The 26,085-nt window shown below is 38.5% G+C and overlaps 1 protein-coding gene across 5 annotated transcripts in view; it reads left to right on the forward strand.

Annotated features, from left to right (window-relative positions):
* The window catches only part of LOC135323489 (FYN-binding protein 1-like), a 73,226-nt gene that overhangs the window by 27,502 nt on the left and 19,639 nt on the right, over positions 1-26,085 (forward strand). For all 5 annotated transcript variants that reach the window (XM_064501442.1, XM_064501446.1, XM_064501445.1 and 2 more), the window contains exons 3-7: positions 19,125-19,305; positions 21,320-21,378; positions 22,303-22,322; positions 23,089-23,135; positions 24,597-24,717. In XM_064501442.1, the coding sequence (XP_064357512.1) occupies positions 19,125-19,305; positions 21,320-21,378; positions 22,303-22,322; positions 23,089-23,135; positions 24,597-24,717 (428 nt within the window). The remainder of the gene's footprint in view (positions 1-19,124; positions 19,306-21,319; positions 21,379-22,302; positions 22,323-23,088; positions 23,136-24,596; positions 24,718-26,085) is intronic.

Raw genomic sequence — 26,085 nt, forward strand, 5'->3', positions numbered from 1 at the left:
ACGTGTACTTTCCTGTCAGCTGGCACATTCTTGTTTTCCTGAGTCATGCTACATTTATGGAAATGTTCTCACAAATTCATGACCAGGGCCAAATCCTCAAATGTTGTAAATCTGTGCATCTCTTTAAAAGAGCTGTGTTGATTTACAGCAGTTTGAGAGCTCTCCCTTCTCCAGAGAGCACTGTTCAGCATGACTAGCATTACTCCAGTGCCCAGGACAATCTTAAAATGGACAGAAAGCATTTTCAGCAAATGATATCAGAGACTGTGAAAAATAGTCCCAGAGATTAAACAAAAACAATAAGAACTTTGCTAACTAGAACTCTGAGAAGCCCTGATCAAGGCTGAAAAACACCCCTAACTGTAACTAATTACAAAATGATGGTGCTTGGATTATTTTTTAAATGAGAGAGATGAGTTTATTTTTTCTGGTTCTGATGCGGTTACTGTCACAATGCTTATTTTCATCCTGTTTTCTTTAAAATTGAGGTTAGAAATATATATCCTAGACATTTAAAATGAAGACTGAGGTTGTCATGTGAATAGGGCTGTAAGAATAATACCAGAACTATTGCCAGAAGGAGACTCTCAAGTGGTCACTAACCAGCGCAAGTGCAGCTACAGCCTGGATGAGTCACTCTGCAAACAGGGCCCTAAGGACGGAGCTGCCCCGTGCAGCAGCACGAGCTGTCCTCGGCACGTGTTGCAGACTGCAGGCCTGACTGAGTAGAACGGATAGGGCAGCCATGGTCTTCTCTGCCTCACTCTCTTCTGGTCAGGGCAAGACTGAAAGATTTAGAAACCACATCAATATGAAGCTGTTTGTATTGGCCCTGAACTTTTAGCCTTCCCCTGTAAAGTCTGCATGGAGGCCTTGATGTTGTGTTTGGCTTCAATTAATGCAGATCATTTCTGTGGCCAGAATTTTTTGTATAACATTTTTGGTGGAGAAACCAGGTTTTCTAAAACAAACCCTGAAGAAACTAGTTTTCAAGTTGACAAAGTCTTATTCATTGCTGTTGGATTTCGTGGAACGTTAGACCTGAATGACAAAACCTACCTGCTCTCGACAGAACAGACAGTTAAACTGAATTGCTTTCTTTTCTTTTTTTTTCTTTTTTTTTTTTTAAACTGTCATTTCAAGAATCAAAGTCATGTCAGGAAGATGCCACCCCCACAGCACAAGATCTTTCTGCTCATTACTTTGTCCTCATAAACAGCAGCTTGTCAGAGTTGCTTTATTTTCTGCTGTGATTCAGGTGCCACGTAACAAGAAGAACAAGCAATGGAAATGGCTTTCTCATTCAGCAAGGCTTTTTGAGATTTGAACATTTTTTTGCTGATCTCTGCTAGGACAAAAGTTAGGCTTTGTGGTGTCCCTTGTGAAGAGAAAAGCTCTACACAAGGCAATTCTTATACTTGTGTTAGGGGCACATGCCTGGGATACAGAAAACCTTGTACTGCCTAATTTGAATCAGGAGTTTAAACTTGGCTTTCTCAGAAGTACCAGTTCAGTCCTTTTTTGTTTGTTATCCTTTCCCATTGAAGCTGCTTTACTGTGATTTCATAACCAAGTATTCACTAAGCATGAAATAACTTTCTACCATGGAGGATGAAGTACTCACCTCAGATGCAGCAATCTTATCCATGTGTGGGAGAAGGACTTAGACTGTCCACCACTCTTGCAGGAATGCTAAGAGTTGCTGTTTTGGTGCTGGTCTTGCTTTTGACAAGAAATTTTCATCTGGTCCTGAAAAACTTTTCTGGATAAAACTTTTGTAGATACAAGTACATTGCTGAGAAAAGTTTTTGATTCATCTTCTGATGAATTAGTATTTTCCAGTGAAGATAAGTTTTAAAAAATTCCTGTCTGGTTCAGTGAATACATGGGACCCTGGATGGGTAAATTCCTGTGTTACATCACACTAAAGCCATTTTCCCTGAGAGCAGAACATATTTACATCAGCTCAGAATTAATGGAATACATATATCTTCTAGATTCAGAAAATAATAAAATGACAATTAAAACAAACACCCAGAAGTACAAGCAGGGCTTTGTAGAAACAAGGAGAGAAGCAAAGTCATTTTGTTGACAGCTTTCCAAGTGAGGCCATGCTCTTGCTTTCAGAAGAGAACTGCACCTGGGCTGACTTCAGTGGGATTGTGTGTGTGCAGATGGCCAGCCACACACAGTCGGTTTGAGGTTCAGAGTCCCCAGCGTTCTACCTACCTCGATCTACCTCATGGATGATCAACACTGGGGCTTCTGCTAAGAGGAGGATTTAAAACTGTGTTTGGAGAAATGGCAGGCAACTGTACTGAATCAGTGAGAAAAGAATACCTATAAAAGAAATCTTCCAGTTTATAATTTGGGTAATAGTAGGGTGTGCAGTCACTGCTGGAGGTCTGTTGTGCTATATATTGTGTATGCACACAGTGATACACTTCTCTGAGCTGTGTAAATAGATAAGACAGAGAAAAAGAAGCAAGGAAAATGCGGAGCATGAATTGCATTGTCAAAGGTATCACAATACTCCATTGGCAAGGTAATTAACAATCAATACCACTCCTGAGGATGGTGAATGTCTTAACTGTCTGTGCAAAGCCCATTAGAACCAGCCAATTACTGCTCTTACTTGTGGCAAGATGAAATTACAGCCTCCAAATTTATAAAGAATAGGGTATTTTTTTAATCACAGGATGTCACTGCTGTTTATGCAGCATGGTTTCAAACAAAAGAAATACTGTGTTGTCAAATACCTTAAAACTTGATTCATGAATATTTTCATCCATAGAAGTACCAATTTACAGGCTCTATTATCCTTAGAATGATGCATTATTTGTGAGAACTCAGGTAATGGTCAGGTTTTTTATTAAAATGTTTGACTCCTTTCCAGTGTTCTGTATTGGAATATACTTACTCTTGTGTGTATATGATTGCAGAAGCAGGATTGAAAAGGTCACTGTAGGTTTTCTTTTTTTACTTCACTGCTACATTGGCTAAAGTTACACAGCAGCTCAGTACTAAGGTGTAAGTCCATAAAAAGAATTGCAACTTAAGCCAAATCATCTGTTTGTAAGACATGAAACTAAAACTAGTTGATGATATCAAACAATACAGTTCAGGGTGGGGGAGTGGTAGCAGTGTGTAATGTATGTGATGGCTGTTTGTGTGTGTGAACTATAGCATGCCGTAAAAACTTGTACAGCTTAAGGAAGTGTTAAAGTGATTTTTTTTTTTTTTAAGAATAGCATGACAATTGTGTGCAACATAATGCTTCTATTTTGACTGTTACATAGCTAAAATGTTAAGCTTTGACTTCTAAGCTATACTAAAAATACACTTAAGTGAGACTGTGGAAATTTGAAGTATAAGATGTTCAAGTCTTTTTGCCTAATCTTTTATTAGATTTCATGATGTTGATGTCTATTACTATCGTTCCACCATTAATCTATCTGAAAACTACGGATGTGAAGTTGAATTTATTACAATATAGGTCTGTCAAGAACTTAACTGGATCTGCTGACAGCAACTAAAACTTTGGAGTAGTAGTTGTGCGTAACTTTTAGTGGAAACTAAAGTAGAAGCTCTTCAGCTTTCTTCTAGGGATCTTCCTCTCCTCTGAATGTGAGAGATCCCCAAGCATTCTTTTTCAGAAGCTCTGCACTGAAATAGTTTACATCTCTGAAAACCCGGATAATCAAATTTTGAAGTTCCCAGAACTGAAGAAAGATCCTCAGCTCAGCTCAAGTACAGTCAGGGTTGTTCATTTATCATGAAAATCAGACCACAGAGTATGAAATCCTGTACAGCATACATATTAGGTAGAAGTTTAATGACATCATGTGTGGATGTGGCCCCAAGTAAGTTGTCTGACTCATGGGATTGCTATATGAGTTTCAAAAAAGAGGTTTGAATTCCTTTATAATTTTAATATTATTTCTTTGGCCATCTTTCATTAATAAATCTGTCAGTTCAACAGACCAGTTGAATTAATTTTCCGTCAATGTTTGCTTTATGCTCACATCTTCATTCCCAGACTATAAATAAATGCCATAATTATAGAATATGCATTTAAGATTTTTTTTCCAATAAACAGTGACTGGATACATGCCTTCAGTCTGCTTCAATGAGAGAAAATTTTGTTTAATTTTTTTAAGAGCCTTGCAGCAAAGATGACTATTAATGGTATAGATGATATCCTGCCCCACTGAAAACTTTTAGAAGTTTTGGCTTTAAGAGATCACGGATTTCTCCTACGCTTCTGCTAAAATATGAGGAGAGACTACAAATTAAGCTGATAGTATGGCTTGCAGCGTTGAAAAAGTGAAATCATTGCAATTTAAAAATTAATATAACCATCCAGAAAAAATACTAAGACGACAAGTTATTATTCTGCCTAAGGAAATGGATAAATCTAATCCAAAATATAGATAAAATAAATCTTGATTGAAAGCAATCTTTAGTATTTCCCTGGAGAAGATTGTTCTGGGTACAACTTGCTGTGCTAGTGTACTAGGAAGCAAAAGTACACAAAAATTACTACATCTTAAAAATATTTCAAATCTGTATTTAAACTCATTGCTCTTGATTATTTCCTTAGCTACAATGGTTTGCAGTATCTTTAAAACAATGTAATATACGTTTTCACAGTTAAAAAGGAAAGAAATGTATCTGTTAAAAAGCCAAAGGACAAAGGACAGTTCATTCATAGATCCTAAATACCTCCATTTTTGTTTGCTAGGCCTTATATGGCTCACTTGTTGCCTTCCAGAAGATCTGGTTGTAATAAAATTAACAGTGAGATATGGACTGATTATTTCATAGTATTAATGATAGGCACAGAAATATATTTTTCTCATGTATACAGCTGTAGTCTGTATGGATTCTGGGGTCCCTCCTGCAGTTCACTGTGCTAAGTCACATGGAGTCAACTAGAACTTCAGAATCTAACATTTTGAAGATAAACAATGCAAATGTACCTATTAATTCTGTTGAATAAGCCTAAAATTCAAATTGGTTTGGGCCCCTTTTGGTTTGAATCAAAGAATTTACGTAATGACTGCTGAATACGTGTGGACTTCTGCAGAGGACTGGCTGAAACACTTGACACAGTACACTGCACTAGAATCCAGGGTCCGGCCTCAAGGGGGGGTCAGTGCTGGATGTTGGGAGATCAGCCCAGTTTGTTAGGGATTATTCCACATACAAAAGGACTCTTTGTGGACAAGTACTGAGACCGCTACTTATAAGGAAAATTTTAAAGGAGAGAAGAAAGAAAGACAGCTATTACTTTCTCATGGAAGGTGACAGAAAGGAAATTATTCTGGAGAAGAAACAGTAAAACTTGTGGAACTGAGTAATTGCCCTCTCCTTGAGTTATGATTTCTTGTTTCAGTTTTTGAAATCTTGTTATTTTCTAGCCCTATTTTGGTTCATATGAAGAAACACTTCTTAGGATTCTTTATCATCCGGTTGCATTACTTGGGTCATAGCACGAGTAGTTCTGCTGTAACACTGCCACAAGTATTCTGAAGTCTGCCCCATCTCAGAATATAATGTGAATACAAATGCTATTAAAAATTTAAAGTTAGAATTTGAAAAGAATGATATGAGCTGTCTAAAATTTTCCCATTTTTTTAAGTTGCCACATATTTTGCTGAAAATCTGCTTTGCAACTGATTGTAGCAATGCAGTGAATCCAGAACATCACACTACTTTGTAGGCACTTTGTGCCTGTATAGTAATGTATGGTACAGCTGGAAAAAATATTTTTCCACAGATACATAAAGATATTGTGATTATGAAGTTCTGGACACATTGCTGGTACAATTTTTGGAGAGTGTATCTTGAACCCTAAAGTTCTTAAGTTTAGCTAGCTTCAAATAAATGTCTTATATTCTGCTTACATGAATGTTTGGCATATAGCTAAATATTTAAGTCTGATATGTGATTAAGTTTCTCTTCCAGCTTAGAAATCTTAATTTCTATTGTTTAAATAGTATTTCCTTACTGATTCGCAGATGTAAAACTTATTCAGCATGCATAATTTTTTAATTTGAGATAGCTATACAAAACTGGACCAAGTGTTTTCATATTTAAGTGTCCAAGCTAAATCCCTTTTTTTAAAAAATCAGTTGATTTTCTGGATGGCTGAGCACTCCTGCGCTTTGAATTTTTCCATAACAACTTTTCCGAAAGAGTAAAATGTGTTTTCTGCTTCTATTGCAGAGAAATATCTATTCTCCTGTAGTTTGCATGTGCCTGATTATTATTATTTCTCTATTTTTTTCAACTCAAATTGTACCATTTAGAGGGAAAGTAGGGTTATTTTTGCCTTTCCATGACCATGTCACTTGAAGGACTGGAAGTCAGCTGAGAAAACAAAAGGGAACAAACAAGATGAGTGGGTCAGAGTTGTTGCAGCAAGATTTGCAATGCTCTGAAAAAACTTAGCAGCAGTTGATATAAATTTTATTAAAACTCTGGTTTTAAAACTGCTTTGAATTGTCTCAGTATCCCACTAGGTATCAAAAAAAAAATTATAGTACATCACTGTCTTGTTTTCCCCTGTAGAGGAAATAGTTTAACTAAGAAATGTTATTTAACTTTGGTTGATTTGGTCTGTGTAGGGGACGCGAATTTGAGTAGCTTTTTGTGCGTGCAAATAAAAAAAAACTGTTGATAATGTCCACAGTCATTCTTCTGAACAATAATTTGTTCCATCTTGTCTATCTCCCACACTCCTGAAGTTCCCCACTGATGAAGTTACTAATAACATAATCTGAAGAAATAAGCCTTAGTCCAAACATGATGCGCGGCCATATAGACAAGAAAAATCTGTTCTTTCAAGCAGCTGCAGCCAATTCTGCAAATATCAGGAAAGGATCTTAGAGTGGACTCATTCACTGGGAAAGAGGGCATTCATTATGAATGATGTTGCTAGAGGAGACTGGATGCAGCATTATGTAAAGAGAATGCAGCATGTTGGTTTTTTTAAGGATGTTTAGCCTTATTTGTAGATATGAATAGCAGTGACTAAGATTGGACAAAGTCCATGATAACCATGCTTGGTTGCAAGTTTTAAGTTGCAGGTGTATACGAAAGTGTTCTGCTGTTGCAGTAAATTAGGCACCCAGTAATCATGGGGACAGAGAAGGAAGAAAGATGAGCAAAGAAGCTTCCCTGCTTCAGTGGCAGATGTTTAGTTCATAAATATATTAAGAAGGATGGGAGGCAGTTTCCCTATTTTTTATAATATCATTTCAGTATTTTGCCTAGCTTTGCATTTAGCCAGTTTTTTTCACTGAGATCTGAATTCAGCTAACTGAAGCTAGACAGTCTGTGGGAGAGAGGAACTGTTTTCTTCCCTGAAGCATATGTGGGACGTATTTTTGTCTGACTACTTCCAGATCTTCAGCTGATGTTTCTAAGCATCTTTCACAGTGGTTTCAGCAAAAACCGAATAATGTCAAGGAGAAAATTCAGCATGTGGAACTTGACTGTTAACGGTTCTGTAGACTGGATCGACTCTGAAAGGAAATACATGAGCAACTTCAAGGCATATCTGTTCATCTGGGCAGCAAGAATCTCTGCTTGTCAGGGGAATCAAAAATAAATAGGTCCAACAGGAGAGCTATAGACACATATCCCTAGTCTGTAGCCTGATGATGCATCTCTCTAATCCGAAGAGGTTCTCAAGCAGAGCAATCCATACTGTCTGCAGCTGGTATTCTGTCCTGAAGCGAATCTAAGAATCACATGGAGCGTTGGGTGCTGATGCTAGAAGCTGGCATTTTTGCCACAGGAAAGGATTGTTAGATTCAAGTAGTAGTTTAGGCACATTTGCTTTCGTATTGGTCACTCTGTGTTTTAGGTGAGTAAGACTCCTTTGGTCAAGTTCTGCCAAATGATATCCTCCAGGATATCAATGTGTGCTCTTTGTGTCTGTTCCCCTTTACATCTTCGCTGACACCTTAGCTTAGTGTCAAGAAAAGGCACATATAATCCCCACTTTCGCTTAAGTAACCTCAGATATCATCTAGAAACAGCCACAGCCTCTGGCTGGAGGTTTCACACATGTCTGAGATAAGGGACAGTATCTGATTATCACTGATTCCAGAATTTCTTCTAAAAATTTCCTACAATTTATATGAAGTTTTACTCTTATTATTTTGTATTCATCCTTCCAAAGGTGCACGCAGAACTTTTTAAGCAAGAATGTTATTATTAGCAAGCAATGTTAATAATTTTATTAAACATCCTCTCAAGGTCACAAGAAAGAGAGAACATTAAAAATGACCATAGTAAAAACAATTCAAAACCAGAACTCAGATTTTACCTTTTTATGGAATACTTTGGGGAATCTACTTCAACGTGAAATACCAACGTGAACTTTTTTTTAATTTCTTTTTCTCGGATTTTTAGAAAAAAGTTTGTGTAGGATTTAGTCAGATATGTTATCAGAGAAGACAGCTATCTGCATTGAACATAATTATACATAGCCTTCCACTGAAATTGATATGAGAACCTTTTTTTCAAGTGATGCAGGCTTATATAACAGATTTCTATAACTCCTATTTTCAAAGACAATAACCTCTCATGCTTAAATCTTTTATGTCCAGTCAAGACATTTTTCAAAAACATGATTTCATCAAGTTCTTTTTATTTGGATTCTGAAAATCATATTCCTTTAAGGTTTATTGAGTTAGGCGTCCAGATAGTTCATTATATAAAACTACTAGTCATTCTTGAAAGCTTTGATCTTAATTATTAAATCCTAAAGTAAATATTCAGCACTGGTAAAGACAAACAAAAGTATTAAACGTTTCATAGTAAAGCTATTAGGAAGCTTCTCAAATGGTGTTCTAAAATTAACTTTATCCTAAAAGATTCATTTTGTTAATGAACATTTCTGATGTCGCTAGTTACCACCCAAAACCGAACCATCCTAAATTGTATGCTTTTGGAACAATGATGTTCCTTGTTTGCAGATCTTCAAGAGAAAGTGTGCAAAAACCCAAGATTTCAATGCAGAGCTTTGTTGTGTGAGATTTTTTATGCAACTGAAGTTTCATATAGAGTATCAGAGTTTATATTCATATGAGTAATTTTTAACTAGAACTGCATACTAATGATGTAAATATTTTTCAAATTGAACAATAGGTTAATGAAATTATCAACCTCTCCATCAATTTGTTGCTTTGGGAAATATATGGGCACATTTTAAGTAAGTTTGTTCCAGTACATTTTCTTTTCCTTGCCTTTGCCTCCACATACACATTCTCTTTTGCCTTCTCTGTCAAATATACTGATTTATTTTAAGCTTTTGCTATCTTACTTGTCCTCCATTTCTGAATACTTCCTTTTTTTTCTTTTGCATATGAAGTGATAACTGTACAATATAAAGTTAACTGGCTCATGTTTATAAATATTTCTCATTAAAAAAAGAATTGTTACAATTACGCATCAGACAATGAAAAGTTTTATCTGTCGGTTCAAAGGGGAGTTAATTCTGTGCTCTCCCTTAGTACTGTTCCTCAAGGACAAGTTTCTGCATATGCTTACACATCCGTAGTTTGCAATCGCTTCCCTCCTGCCAGTCAGCACTGAACAGACTAAGTGTTCTGAATACAGTATCTAGCCACATCTGTAGTCACCAGAAGGCTCAGTCCTGCAAGCTTTTATGTACCATAGTACTTCTTGTGGGTTTTCTTTTGGGAGCAGGATTACATAAGTGCTTAGTATTTTTCTGATCGTCAGCCTTAAATCTAGATTTAGACGCTCACTTTCTGATGTTGTTTATCCTTCATCTGTATGTCTCTACATTCTCACATAAAATGGGAAAAACCCTCTGGTCAGTATGTGGTCTGGAAGTGTCCCTAAGTCATTTTGAGAATACAAGGCATCAAATAGGTGCCAGATATTTAATAACCTTGAGGTAGTCTGTGCAATTGCTCTGGAAACAAGATTTCCCAACTGAGAACAATGACAAGTTCTGCATAAAAAAGAGGGACAAACAAATTCTCCATCTGCTCTGATCATGTTTTTCATGATGTATGAGCAAATATCAGCAAAGTGATCGTAAAATGGATGGAGACCTGTGCTGAAGAATTCCCCTTTTGTGGGAGGTGATTTCCTTTGTATAGAGCTGAAAAACGCAGCTCTATGGTCTAATAGGGCTAAGCAGAGGCAGAAGAGCTGAGCAGAATAAAAGAAAAAAAATGGATAAAAGGTTTCATCCAGGCATTCCTTAAAGTAGCACCTGGACTCAAGGACAATAATCAAAATATTTTGCAATTTCTGTTTTCATGGCATGAGCAGTGTCTCCAATACTTTGCGTCTCTCCTGTTACAGGATGTCTGACAATAGCATAATCAAAAGGACTGAGCTTCAGTAATTTTGCAGGTATAGCTGCTTGCTTTTAGCAGCTCCAAAGCAGCATAATTGTGAAACCTAGAATAATGGCTTATATGTAAATGAACATGCAGGTTAGGGAAGCAGAGCACAGAACAGCTCTCTGCAAATTATGAATAAAGTAGGAAGTGGGTGATCAGCTGCTACAAACCTTGCTGCAGTTTCTTAGCAAACTCACTGTAAAACCCAGAAAACTTCCCAGATCGTGCACGTAGAAATGGTGAAGTGTTTTGCAGTAAAACTGAAACATCATATTGCATTTGCAAAATATTGCAGTAAAATATTATAAAAATCCATTAAATGTTTACAGTTTTGTGGATGTTTGCAGCCAATAAGTAATTTAAATCAGTGAAATTAAAATCAAGTCTCCTTCTTCCAAAAATGACTAAAATATTTGTCTTTTCTTAGAAAGGAGAATGCCTGAATAGTCCAGTAACTACTATCCATTTTCCTTTGCCTCTGATTCTTCAAGAAGCTGACACCCTCCTCTGCCAGCCTTTGTATAGCCTCTTTGTGATCTGCTTTATTTCTTCCAGATGCTCCTTGATTTTACACAAATTGCACGTACACTGGAGGAAAGGCAGGTGATTCACACGTGTAATGTTACAAAACTGAGTTCCACAGAAGGACCAATAGATGTGTAAAGGATTGAGGACCCACCTTGACATAGCAACACTCACACCTGTGGAAAAGAGTAGCTCAAAAACATTTTGTTTTAAAGAATGTTTCTTTCAAAATGTAAAACTTCTGACCAACAGTGTAACTGCTTGAAAAATCCTCAAAAGTCATTTTTTATAAAAGCTAATGACATACATTGAGAAATGTAAAATTCCAAACACTTTTTCCTGAAGAATATTTGGAGTCTCCTTGGAGTAGCTGATCATTGTTAGTTTTTCTTTACATTAATAAAAGCAGAAGGGGTTGACATCTGACCGTTAGCTCACTGGATCAGTGATCAAAGGGAAAAAGGTCTTGTCAAATGTCGTATTCTAGACTAAAGAAAGAGGGAGGTGGTCTACTCTTTAGATACAAATTGAAGAAACAGTTCTTTCCCATGAAATGTGCAAGGCACTGTCGTGTTCTGAAAAACAGTTTCTTAAATATGTATATTGCTATGTAGTCATGACAAAGTAGGTGCAATCAGAGTGAATTTGAAATGGAAGGTGGTGTGGTATGTGTTGCTATTCAGCTCCAGTTTCATTTAGCATGCAATCTTGGACCAGAAATTTCTGGGATGAAGCAATGGATGGCCTAGATGCTAGAGCCTGATACATGAACTATAACTCAAAGTTAAGTCTCTGTAGCTAAGTCTCTGCTGTGTAGAGAATGGAAGTTAATGCATTTGCAAGAGACTGTTGCTGAGGAGATACGCTACAGTTGTTCTGAACAAGCTGGAATTTCTTAAGCATTAATGAGTTTGAGAGCAGGTATGCATTATTGCTGCAGTCAACCCAAGATGTGACAGAAGTATGAGTAACTGAAGCCAGGTCATCATTTGCCAGGATAGGATAGTTTCCTACTTAATGGGAGATAATGGAAATTATATTTGTGGTTGTTGCCATGTAAAAGCTTAGTGCCAAGGAATCACATACTCTTGAAATATAGGTTGAATTGATCAGCAGGGTTGGCATCTTCAACCAAAGGACATTGAACTGTAGGTATAAGCGCTTAAAAATATGTTTTTTCTGACCACTGTGTTCTACAGATGTTCACAGTGAGATAGTGTTCTCCATCTATGAGTCAATTTCTCATCTAAGCAGTGAGACAGCCTTGTATTTAGGGAGGGAATAAATAGAGCTGTATCATTTCAGGTTTGTCAGACTTGAGCTCATATCACCCTTGCACGAGTCCAGTTTATCTTATGGTTTTGAAAAGGACCAGGGAGAACGACTCCTGGCCAAAGTACAGTTTCCCACCAGATTCCTACCACCCCCTCAGTGCTGCTTGTTGCATGTGTTCCTCCAGAAAGTACTCCAAGCACTGTTGGGATTTCCCTTCAGACCTTGCCACACATTTCAGGCATGAGCATCTCCAGACTGCATAGTACAGCACCTCATGACAGCCACCAAACGTGGTGAGAGTGGATGTTTTTCACATCCTGCCCTGAAACTTGTTGCCACACTCTTGTGACCACATAGAGTACACGAGTTCCAAATAGCTAAGATGGTTTTGGGCTTTTTACTTGTTTATCTTTGAGTTCACATAGGAGACGTGTGGAAATTATTGAGAACTGTTATATTCAGGTTGATTTCTCCAGAGGCTGCTGAACACAGAATATCTGGACAAAAAAGGGAAGATGGGTTCTTTCTCTAGATGTTGTGTTAGCTACTGTGGAGGCATTGGTACTTCTCTTTCACAAGCCAGGAATGGCAAGGGTCAAAGTCACAAGTTATACATCAAGACAATTTCAATGTCCTGAACTTCCTGCAGAATGATTGTTCTGCAAGAATGCAGGTGACCTTTTCGTTGTTGCATGTGTAGAAGTTGTCTGAGAAGGCTCCCCAAGCCTTCTTTGCAGTATTTTGTGCTCAGCTCTAATGCAAGTACTCGAGTTCTGAGGATCATTAAAGAAGTTACCCCAAGTAGCTGTGTATTGTGGTATTTGATACTTTACAGGGATAGTTTCTACAACATGTTTCTCTCAGCTCCTGTACAGCTGCACAGTTTGGAGGAACTCATTCCCTTTCACTCATTATTTTTTTTCTGTGCTAACAGCCTCAGTTTCTGCATCTGTTTATTCAGTGCAGCACAGAATCTGAAAAAGCTGGGTGTCGCAAGAAGGGAGAAGAGGCCATTTGGAAACCAGAGGGTTAGTGGTCAAGGCTAGTGCGCAGTCATGGTCCTTAACACTGTTTCCTGTGGCGAGCGTGCTTTGGGTTCACATGAAGCCGGGACGTAGTTTCAGTATGACTTCTCATTATCAGTGTCCTGAACTGACTTCAGTTCCAGTACCAGCACAGAACCTTTCTATGCTCTCACTGTAAGTACTAAGTGTCTCATAGACAGAAAAAGATGGAATGGGGGTCAAAATGAAATGCTCCAGTAAAACAGGAAACAAAAAGTATGGAAATATTGTGATAGCTTTGTCTCTATACGCCTGATTTTAACAGCTTTTTCATACTGAGTGTTGCCTTCTTATCTAACTCATCCCATTATTTTCAGTATTAGAATTAATGTGTTTTACACCTACAGCAGGCTCAGTTAGTGTAAGTGCAGACAATTACACCTCTAAAGGCAGGGAATAGACAGTTCTATAGTTAGAAAATAAAAAACAAACAAACAATGTTTCCATTATGATGATCCCTTAGTAATTGACAGATTCCAGCAATGTATGCAGATTAAAAGGGACAGGCTTTTCAGCCCTTTAAAAATAAGCACTTAATCTAAAATGCATCTGGCGTCCTTTCCTGGCTTAGTTTCCTATTGTCTAGCTCTGGCTCTCAAAAGAGATCAGATGAAAGAAATACAAAGCAGAATTTTTCCTCAGTCCCACAGACTCATCACAATGAAGTAATAATGTATGGTGGCATAATATATGTATGTAATTATTCATGAAATTTTTTTGCATATACACAACGATGTGTATGGACTATATAAATGCACAATGGAAAACTGACATAGGATTCACTATTGAAACACAGAAAAAGAGTATAAATAATACCAATTAACATTGCTTTTATGAAAATTGAGTCTTTCTGGCTTCATTCTTTGTTCAGAATATGTTGGTTGAAAGAATTCAAGAATTTAACTACGCATAGATGCTTAGTTCTTTAGTGCAATCCATCATTGTTATCAGTGACCTTGGAACAATAGGAATTTACCGCTGAAAAAGTCTGCGGATGAAATAAAGACTGTGAAGAGTTAAATGAGGACAGGCAGTCATACAGAGAGAGCACAATCATTTGTAATCTTGGCTTATTCAAACAAAGCGTGTCTTCACTCAAATGCAAATGTTCATACGAATCAAGAAATGTAAGACATACCCGCAAAATGAGATAGTATAATGGCTCTGGAAAAAATCCAGGCATCAGTTAAACAACTCTACAGTTGAGTCAGGGCAATGATGTGAGAGAAGAGTCTAATCCATGACAGTTTTCAGCCTGTAACCCTACGTTCTTGGAGCTTTATCCTTAAGGAATCTTATGGAAACAGTTAAAAAGTTTTTTAAAAAGCCTTTTGCTAATGGCTTGATAGGGCTTGATATCAAACTTAGGCTTATCTGCACTTCCAAAACAGGAGGAAGGATGGCAGCTGGAGAAAATACTGAAACCCCCGGATGCAATCAGAGAAGTGAGACTAGGTGAAGAATGACTTGTAATTTTCATCACTGCATGTGGCAAACCAGTACAGGCAGGGTTGGAAAGGCTGAAGAGAGCACAGAAATAGCTACAGATTAGTTGAGAGATGAAAGAAATGCCTTGAAATGAGACTAAAAAGGTTTAGCGTTTTAAAGTTATCAAAAAGAAATTCAAGATATCAGTTAAGTTCAGTGGTATCAATAGCTCATGGGCAGAAAACAGTGGATATAGAAAAGCTTTTCTAGTAAGCAAAGTTAGAAATAAAAATAACAGAAGCTGAACCCTTAGAAAGGGCTAAGAAAAAAAATAAGATGCAGATTTTAACAGTGAGGGAACTTAGTAAAACAAACTCCGTAGTGATAGATTCTCTTTTCCTCAAAAAGTAGGATATCTTTCTGGAAGACAAGTTTTAGTCAAAATTATGCATTAGTTGATCTTTAGCTATTGGGCTCAACATGTGCATTAAATGTGATGTCTTGTAAAATACAGGACATTGGAAGACATGTAAAAAAGTCATCTAGTCCATCCCTATGCCCAGGGCAAGAACAACTATACTAGTGCTTATTTCTGCCACAAGTTTACACAGCTTGTTCAAAATGGATCTCAGGTGTTGGAAATGCTGCTCTCACAATTAGAAAATGCTTCCTTACACATCTCGCTTCCCTTTAAGCACATTACTTTTTCCTTTCTCTACCATTGACGTGAAAAAAATATATATCCCCTTCTTCATTGCCAGAAACTTTGAAGTGTTAATTTTGTTCTACCTCAGTTTTATCTTCTTTGCCTAAACAACCACAATTTATTCAATATCTCTAGTATATCAAACAAGGTTTTCTAGACCTCTGATCATTCTCACTGTTCTTCTTTGGGCTCTCTCCAGCTGGCACACGTTATCCCTGCTGTGGATGTCTCAGTACTAAGTGAAAGTATTATTTCACATGACTTTTGGGTTATGCTTTTGAGTATAATTATAACTTTGGCTTTAAAATCTGTGACAACACACAAATTTAATCTTGGCATGTCTTAAATTTTAAGGGTCTGATTTTGGAAAATGAACATTCCTTAACAAAAAAACTTATGAATTCACCTGTGTATTCTGCAGGGCTGGGATTCCAGTAATATGTTGTTTGAGTAATGAAGTAAATTACCAGGGTTAAAATTATCTGCTGTTGACATGTATGTTGACAGGTTGCTCCAGGGAGCCATGAAATCCAATTTATCCACAGACTTCAGAGCTCTTTGTTAGTAAGCAGAAGAATGTCAAGACTTGGGAATTTTGGTTTGATTTCTGTGTGACAGGTGGAAATGCATTCCAATAGTTACTAATTCCCCTTTCCTGTCTACCCCAAAAAACACTTCTCCTTTAGCTTCTTCATGCTCAGGTTGACCCCCTCCCGGTGTCTGTTAAATTTTTCTTTTCCTTTATTTTTCTGCACATCAGACAGACTGCTCCCCTCTTCTCTTTTATGCTGCCTCGATACTGGCCTAAGGAGCACAGAAAGCACGTGAAAGATAGATGTTGGGAACTTTCAGTAACTGGATGGCAGTAGAGAGCTGCTTTTATTTTAGGCCTTGCAGGTCTGAGATGTTGTATGAGTATGTTGTGTAACACTCCTGTTCTTAGAGATAAGGAAAAAATAAGTGCCATGAGGGTGTTCAAACACTGGGACAGGTTGCCCAGAGATGCTGTGGTACCTCCATCACTGGAACTAGACTGGACATGGCCCTGAGAAACTTAAGCTCACGGTGCCGCTTGGAGCAGGAGGCTGGACTAGCAGACCCTTCCAACCTATGTTATTCTATGATTCTGTGACCCTTGCCAGCATATTCTGATTAAAACATACTTACATGGGGACAAGGAGAGACTGCACAACTTCATGGAAGAGAAATTCTTTGAGAATTGCTAATACATAGAAACCACATCTAGCTTAGGAGGTTCCTGAACTCACAGTAGTTAGAGACAGGGAACATATCAGGAGAAAGTACCATTCACGTGTGTCTGTCCATTTCCAGGCCACTCTTGGAGACAGGCAGGGTATACAACCAATTCAGTCATTCTTATGTTCTTAGGTTTGTTCTGGTATTCTTTACATAAAAACAGATTAAACTGACCCAGCATAGCAGCTTCGCTGCCACATCCAGGTCCATTACTTAGTATAAGAGCATAAGAATAATGGTTCTGGCCCTGTACCCTGCCTCCAACAGCAGTCTGAGGTAGATGCCTAGAGAAAGTTGTAAGAAGAGTGCAAGCAGGTAGTGATACTTCCTCGGTATCTTCTCCCAGGCTCCAAGTTGCACCTGGGGGACTGCTTGAGCCAAAGGGGTCATATTTAATAGCCATATTTTTCTACTGTTTCTACTGCAAATTTTTCTAGTCACTCTTTAAACCTGGCATTCAAAACATGCTGCTGCAGGCAGTTCCATAGATTGCTTACAGATTCTGTGAAGAGTCACCACCTTCTTCTCTCAGATCTACCTACTTATTTGATTCACCCCAAACCTAGTAGCGAAAAAGACAGTGAATAATAATTTCTCTTCATTTTCAGAATTTTATATATTTTTACAGTGTCTCTCCCCTGTGATCTCTTTTCAAGTTATACAGTCCAAATCACTTTGATTTCTTTTACAGAAGACATTCTGTATTTTTGAGCATCCTTGTAGCTGTCTTCTGTTTTTCTAGCATTTCAATTTTTTTGGAGATGGAATGACCAGAATTCGATACTTGACAGTATTCAAGACAGTGGTATGCCCTGTGTTTGTAGAGTGACATAATCATGTTCCCTGCTTTGTCATCTTTTTCTTTCCTATCAGGCCACCCTGCTAGCACAGATAAAGCTTCTCAGAAAGAATTTGCCAACATTGCCTACAAAAAATACCACTGAAAGTTTTGTTGCTATTGACTGTTATATTAAACAATATTGACTCATCATTTCTTTGTATTTCCACATCTCTAGCCATAATTGATCTCTTGACCTATTCTTAGAGAGTCATCATTTCATGGAGAAATGGGGCAAAGACTATTTTGTTTGTCCTGTGTTGTTCAGTGTCTAGCAGATTGGGCTTCTGGCACCTCATTGTGTTTCTTGCTTATTAGACATTAAAATAAAAACAATGTCATTATCCCAAAAGGGACAGGTGCTAAGACTCCTAATATTTTTGTACATGCATCATGGACAAATTAAAGTTTCTTCATTGCTTTGAAAAGTTTTGAAAATACAAGCTATAACAGAATTCGTTCCATGGAATTTCAGACTCCCAAATAGCTAAAGAAAGCTCTTGCAGTAGTTTTACTAACTTTGTCTGAATATCAAGCATTACTAATATTTTTCTGTTCTTCTGTGTTTAAATCACTTTTTCTAATGTGTGATGTTTAATTTTTCTTGACAAGATTGTAATCTTCATTATACAGGTGTGAACTTAAAGAAAATCTACAGAAGACAACAACGTTCTTTCAGATTGCTATTGGATTAACTGAACTGCGAATTTGCTCGTCTCCTTTCCTCTCTACTCTGTTCCTTTCCCTCCTCTCCCTTTGATTTTTGTTGAAAGTCCCTTAGACTTTCTGCCAAACAGCTAGGACTGTTCTTTCTAGATAGCTTTAAATCCACTAGTGGTACTTAAAACAGAATTCTAGGTTTAACATCCATGCATTCAAGCACTGATTTCACTTGGTTGTATGTGAGTAACTTCTCTGAATGCAAACTCCCAGAGAAACAGAATGTGAGCGTTGCCATGGTTTTCACTGGGGCTTGTACGCTGAGCACGAATTCAGTGAAGTACACGTGCACACCAGCCCTCACATGTAATTACGGCTTCTGTGTGTCTGGTGCACTGCTTCATCTTGTTTTTAAGACTGCACCTGTTTGTTGAGGACATAGCTTCTCAGACAGCCACTTCTCTAGTATAGGCTTGCTGGTGTAGAAAATTGAGTCCAGTCTTTCACAACTCACATGACAAAAATATCTGATGATATACAGAGACCTGTGCAGCTCTTAATCAATGCCAAATATCCTTTCCTGTCCTATCCCTTCCTTTTAAACTCTGTCTCTGACCAAGAAAAACTCCAGCAAGACTGCATCAGTGCTCATGTGACGCTTTGCAGCTGGTCTTTGCAAACATTTGCAGAATTAAATGGAAATTTAGTTTTAAACCACAAGAGCTTATACACTGGTCAAATTGATGTTTTTGTGTCTTTTTCATGTATTGGCAAGACAATTTCAAGGCCTGCTATAAGTTGTAATTTCTTCTAGGCAGAGGCTCTTGAAATTGCTAAGTTAAGGCACCAAATATATCTAAGCAGTAGATTCAACAATATATATTTGCTCTGGAGAGTATTCATGTGAACAGGGAATTTTTATCTTTGGCCTTGAGCTGCTTACTTGATAAATTAATCTGTTTTGTTATTTTCAGGCCCAAGAAAAGAAGGTTTCAAACAGCTAGTGCCTTCCTCAGCAGCACTCTCCTCACCTGTACCTCCACCACACTCTGCCACACAATTACCACCTCTTCCACCAGCCTCTCACCCATCACTGCAGGCCCCAGCGGCCCCCAGCCTGCCTCCCAGAAACAGCAAGCTCAGCTCTGAAACAACGTAAGTGAGCATAAAAATCTACCAGTCTATGTTTTCTCACCTTTTTCTGCCTATTGCTTTGCTCATGCAGTAGCAGGTAAAGACTGTCTCCCAGGTTTCTGCAGGAATAAGCTCAGAATCACAGTATCACAGAATCGTTTGCGTTGGCAGGGACCTCTGGAGATGATCTGGTCCAACACCCTGCTCAGCCTGGGTCAGCTAGAGCATGTCCAGTCAGCTTTTGAATATCTCCAAGGACAGAGACTTCACAGCCTCTCTGAACAACTTGTCCAATGTTCAGTCACCCTCATAGTAAAGAAGTATTTTCTTATGTTCAGCTCTGACACCACCTTGCTTGCCCTACACCAGCTCTAGCCTATTTGGAATTAGTTTTTAATAGACTGGCCCCTCCATCTATTTAATTGTCCTAAATCTTCTTACCTGTAATATGGGAGCGAACACTTCTTCCTGCTCTGCAGGTAATCAGGTAATGCAGGGGGGTGGAGGGGGAGAAGGACAGGAGAGGGAGATTCTGCTGGGTTTTGTACTCCAGATGGGTACAAAGATTTCCTATCCTTGTTGAAAATCAGTTGTGGCAACAACTGGACCTTTCCCCAGCACTCTTCTGGGAGGAGAAGGCAGGGGAGGCAAGTCTGTCAGCAGACACCCCGCTATGCAGGAAGTAGTTTTGCAAACCTGAGGAACAAACGCATTGGTTGTGAAACCACCACCAGATGAACCGGGGCTTGTTACCATAACGTTTGCAGCCCCTGTGACACGTTGTTCTCCTTTCTTTATCCTTCTTCAGAAAGCAGTGCACGAAAGGCGAACCCTCCAGCAACAAAGCATGGGGGACTAGTGTGAAAAGTGACCGGCAACAAGTTGGACATTAATAGTGGGTAGCTTTGTGGCCAGCAGCTTACTGCAAATAGACAGAGAGACTGTATAAGACATCAGAGAGTTTCGTGTGGCCACACATACTATATTTTGGTGCTGATGATGTGACAACATCAATCTAAATATGCTGCTGTGCTCCCAGCTCTGGGAAACGGCCCCCTTAAAAGCACCTTAGGTGCCCCAGCACGGGCGGGGAGCGGGGGGCGGCTCCTGGGAAACTGCAGTTCCTGCCCCATCTAGTGGCCAGAGCGCAGGTAACTTAAAGCAGCTCCCACGGTCCCTGGAGAAACGCTCCTGGGAATGCTCTTTGCCAAATGCTTAAGACCCAGGCTTTCCCTCTTTGCCTTCAAGAATATGCAAAACTTAACTCTAGCTTGCCGTTTTGCTTCTCTGGTCCTTCACGCCCTCTGGGCATCTTCCTCTGCTGAAAATGCGTGCCTTGATGCTGATGCCTTTTCTTTCCTCCTTTCTATTTCAGAGCTTTCTCCATTAGGTTAATTTTTTTCTTTTTAGACAGATCGCTTTCCACTTTAAAGTCCTTTCTTAGTCCTTTCCTTGGTAGTGCCTGTCAGCCATAATCCATAACTTTATTATTAGTTAAATTTTCGATTTCTTACTCCTCCCAGTTCAACAGAAGTTTTAAATCTAACATCAGAGCCCTTCTACCAACCTAACCTTCTCCCATTGTTTACATTTTACTCTGTGTAAGTCAAGGAGCAAGTCTTACAGTTATATATAACGTCATGCAAAAGTCTGGTGTTCTGCTTATGCATTGTGTAAGAAGCCTGCACCTGCAAAGATGGTTAAAAAGCCCAGCAGATTCTTTCCATTCAGTCAGCCCATCTGTCTGTTATATTTGTCATACCACACTCATCTCCATGGTATCTGAGCACCTTTTGCTCATTTGTTTTCTTCTTTTATACTTCGGATCAAGGCTTCCCTGTGTAGAAAATCAAGTCACTGTCAGGAAGAACAATTTAGAGAATCTCATGGGTACTGAAGTAGCATATAGGACTCAACAGACTGCCCAGCCATTGTCTAAAATAACTGAAAAAAGCAGCAAAACAGTGGTAAATGAAAATGCAGTCACAGAAACCATCTTCATAGGTTTCACATGTTGCCTTTTTCATGTTTACAGAAGTCCAGACAATGAAGAAAATTATGATGATGTTGAATTTGATTCACAGAGTAAGACAGGTATGTTTTAATTAGCAGCAGACACACAAAGCTGCAAGCATACGGTATTTATAAGATAAGCAAAAGCATACTGTATTCATAAGTGACTTGTGTAACTAATTATGCTGGTACTGCAGTCTAATGGGTGAAGAAGGTTGTCTCATAACACTAACTGTTCTATAATTAATATGACAGACTCTCAGGAAGTGCTTTAAATATCTTCTGTACCCCCCCCCCTTCTCTTGGTTGGAGATATACCAGGATGTGTTAAGTTACCAGATTTTCAAATATAATCCAAATTGAACGCTGCCCTTTCTGAGTTAAAGTTGTGTGCTCTGGTGGAACAGGCATTGTTTCGTACTCGATAAATAATTTGTTGATTGTGCTTTTAACATTGCTTTGTGATCTGCCTTGAATAAGAGGCAGTGGGTAGCAGTGTTGTGCCAGGAGCAGCCAGAGAAAGCAGATTGTGACACAAAGAATTTCAGTCTGCTTTCTGATCTCTCCTAGGGAGGATCAGTCTGTGCCAGGCACAGTATGCATCATTTAGTGTGCTGGCCATCCTCGCTGTACAGCAGTGTGGGCTGTGGAGCTGAAACCAAGCCCAAGCTCTTTTCCTACACAACTACCTGCAGAGCAAGGAGGAAGCAGCAGCTTCACAGAGTCTCTTCTGCAATCTGGGGTAGAGCCTGGCTTGCTAGACGCACCCTTGGCCTCCTTATTAAACTGTGGGGCTGGTGCCTAACAGATTTTGTGGTCTGTTATGATTTATTAGGTTTTTAACAATTATTTTCTTGTATAAATGGACATGTTAAGACAGGAGTCTGCATATATTTCTACTTAATATCACCTGTGTTATTAGCAATTTGTAAATAGTTAGCACTAGAATGAATTATTTTCTCTATAGCAAAAATTAATACCCTATTTTTACTTTTGGTCATATAGGTCATGGAAATATAGAAGAGGTAAGTGTTATCATCCATAATAAACTGAAGAACTCATCATTTTTAGTACAAACTTACAAATTTAGTAAAAACATTTCAATAGTTTAGAATATTTGTTGCAGAATTAATCCAGTATATTGCCAGTAAATTGCAGAAGCACTTATTGTGAAGGACAGAAATAAAACTGGGTACGCAGAGCAAACTGGAACTAATTATTAAAGCTGGCTAGACACCAAAAAGTGATTTAAAAAACCTTCTATTTCCACTGACATTTTATTTCGCCAAAATTTTCCAGAAACAAGGGCCCTATTTTATTCCAGTGATAAATCACTGGTTTCAAGTAAGCATAGGTTTGTGTTGGTGTCTTTAGGTACCTGCCTATATTAGGGCTAAGACATTCTTTGGGACCCTAATATGAGTTTCATTTAGATCCCTAGCATTCCATTTTACCTACTGCTAACTCTGTCACCACTTCATGGCAGTGCAGATACAGTCTTTTCAGAACTAACACTGCAGCTAAAACATCCACTTGGATTAAACAATATGCTAGTGTGATGGTAACAATCTGGAAATTTATAGTTGTGGTATGGTAAAAACAAAGTCAGAACTTACATATAGTGGGTTTAAATAATGCAGTAACCTGGGTTTGGAAAGATTAAATGAATTCGTATTTACATTTTGCTGTAAATGTTTTTATGTCGTTTGTATGAAGTTTACACAGCAGGTCCATTTTCTTCACGTCATTCCAAATGTATTTAGGCCATTGAAAACTGCATTTTTCTTGTAGGGCCAAGAAAGTGCTGAAGAGATGTATGAAGACATAAATAATGTCAGGTAGTAATTTTAAACTGTATAGCCTATTGTATCTTTATTACCAAAGGCTTGCTAACGAGGCACTTCATTTGGCACAGAAGTGTGACTGAAGTCCCTGCCAGGCATTAACTTGTTCATCCATTTTACTTAGAGAAAGTTAGGTTGTTCACAGGTTATTTCCCACTGAGATGTGATATGTCCTGAGGTGAAAAAACTATTGTGATAAAATCATGTAATTGCTGTGATCTAGGTAACAGAAGTGTCTGACTTCTGATCCTAGGAACATGTCTGAATCACTATTTGGAATTACAGCCTGTGAGGAAAAATAAGTTCAGCCCCTAGATACTGTGGCCCCAGACAGATCATTTAGCTGGGGTTGTTTTTCTTGTTTTCTAGATAAATGTACTTAGAACTCCTAAAAGCTGCCAGATTTACAGTTCTCCTGGTCTGAGTCCCCTGGCATATCTAAATGTGAGCCCTGCTCACAGTCTTTTGCCTCTAGCCTCTCACTTTGAGTCTCTCAACCTGCTGAAGTCTAAATGTATGGGATTCCATGTATGACAAGACACAAAGGAAAACACTCATTCCTTTGGCACAAATAACAATCTAAAATTCCTACACTATGATACCTTGTTTCTGATGTAAAATGACTTTTCAACAATAATTTATTGTTGAATTGCTTATAAACATGTATAATATAGGAGGTAAACAACTGAAACAAGCAAACCTCATTCACTATATTTTTTGAACTTGAGCATATCAGTTTAGCAGAAGGACAGAAAAAAAAAGAGGAGGGAGCCTTACTCAGATCGGTTCCATAGAGATTGTAGAGCGTAGTTCTTCCAGAGAAGCTGCTGGCAGCAACCTGCAAAGCTTAGCTATAGTCCTAATTACATCCCAGGGCCCACATCTCAGTACCATCCAGTATCTAAGGCACACCAGGCAATGTCCTCTGGCATGTTAGGCACATTAATGATGCAGTACAGAAGAGTGACTGCCGCTTGTACAAACATAGCTGGAATTGCTTTCAGTTAGGTTTAAAACAGCAGTGCAGTCGTGGCTGCTCAGGCTTCAGTCCAGGCTGCATCAGTCACCATTGATGGCCCCAGTAAATATTTAGCAGCTGCAGTCAGTGCCACAACACCTAGACTGCTATCAGTTTCGAAGGTTGCTTGCTAAAATTAGCTCAGAGATGTTTGGACATGTACTTGCAGAGCCAGTCTGTTACCTTCAGAGAACCCTCTGGCATACTGTCATCTTGAGGACAGCCAGTTTAAATTATGTATGTAGCATAAGAGAAGGGGCTCTTTCCTCTGTTGCACACCAGCCACATTGGGGTATAGCATATGTGTCTTTGATATCACTGGGAGAAATCTTTTCCCATTACATATAGTTCTTTGTTGACCTTGGATAAGTAAGCTCTAGTGAGATGTGTTTCACTGCTACTGACCCCTACATTCAGTCCTGGCAATGCATTTTTAGATCAACATCAGCGGAAAAAGAGAAGAAGCGGGACAAGGAAGAAAAGAAAAGAATGGAGCAAGAGAAGAAAGAACAAAAGGAAAAAGAAAAGAAAGAACAGGAAATCAGGAAGAAGTTCAAAGTAAGCTTTGTTTTGTAATCCAGGCAAGGATATGTGGAAGCATTTGGAATACAGTCTTCAGCTTTAGGTAGTTCAGGAGCCTGGATAAATTCTCAGTAAAGGTTTAATTTAACCCTTTTTATGTTTGGCATATGCTTGATTTCAGACTCTGTATTGATCACAAAGATTTCAGTGCTCATAAATTACATTTTCTGTTAAATGCCCTTCTGTTCTTTCTGTGTAAAAAAGCTCTAAGAAGTGTCCCTTTTCTATTTAAACCCTTTTACATCACTAGAATAGCATCAAAAGTGGTAATTGGAATCCATATACTTAGTGTTTTTTGCTTAACTAGAGCCAGATACAGTAGGATCCAGCCCTCAAGAAAACTCAGCATTAAAGAGCAGTACATTGCTTGATTGCCTAGGTCTCCAGCCTAAAGGGACTAAAGGGGAAGGAAAAGAATAGCGCACATGTGTCAGGGAGTCAAAGTCACTGTCAAAGCCTAGAGGCTAAATAACAAGCCAGTTCTTTCTGTTTTATATCATTTTTTTATGTAGTTGATGGTCAGCATGCTCCCACAGTTTGCAAATCTGCCAGTCATTTTCTGTTAGCCAATGCCTATTCATAATCCTCTGCTATGCTCCTATCAGTTTCATCGTGCGTAGCGGGTGGCTTTGTTTCTCCCCCTGTCTATAATGCTCTGTACACAGTAAAGCCACAGCATTTTTCCTACTTCATAGCCTTGGTCTGCTGTGGAGAGACTGACATGAGTTAAGGGGCAAATAATAAAAAAAATACTAATAGTAAATAACAGTGGTGTGGCCTAGCTGGTGTTTTTCAGGGTGTTGGCCCCACGTCTCCTTGATAGAGACTTCTCCCAAGTCTGAAAAGACCAATTCTGTGAAGTGTAGGCATTAGCACATTGAAAGATTTCAAACTGCAGACTGCTCTCTTGTGGACATTAAAATATGATATTATTCTTAAATGCATGCAAATGTATTTAAGTGCACGTTTTCTTTTCCATTGCCACCTACACAGGGATAGATCCACAGTCACATCTACAAGGCCACATGTATCTTAAAGCCACAGGCATTAAAGTCAAAAGGGGTTTCTCCATAACATATACTACAGATTTCACAGAGATTCCTGAATTCTAGTAAACAGTGTGATCATCTTTTGTGGGTACTTGTGGGATCATTTATAGAGCAGAGCTGTAAACACAGAACATTATGTGGTAGACTTATTTATGTTTATGAATATTTATTCATATGAATAGCCCTGCTGAAACTACATGGAGCTGCCCACTGGAATAAATACATGTCTGTTTTGTGAGGAAAGGTTTCACAGGTTAACCTGTTGGTTTTAGTGTTAATATTTCTGTGATTTTGC

The sequence above is a fragment of the Dromaius novaehollandiae genome, chromosome Z (genome assembly GCF_036370855.1).
Source record: "Dromaius novaehollandiae isolate bDroNov1 chromosome Z, bDroNov1.hap1, whole genome shotgun sequence".
NCBI lineage: Eukaryota > Metazoa > Chordata > Aves > Casuariiformes > Dromaiidae > Dromaius > Dromaius novaehollandiae.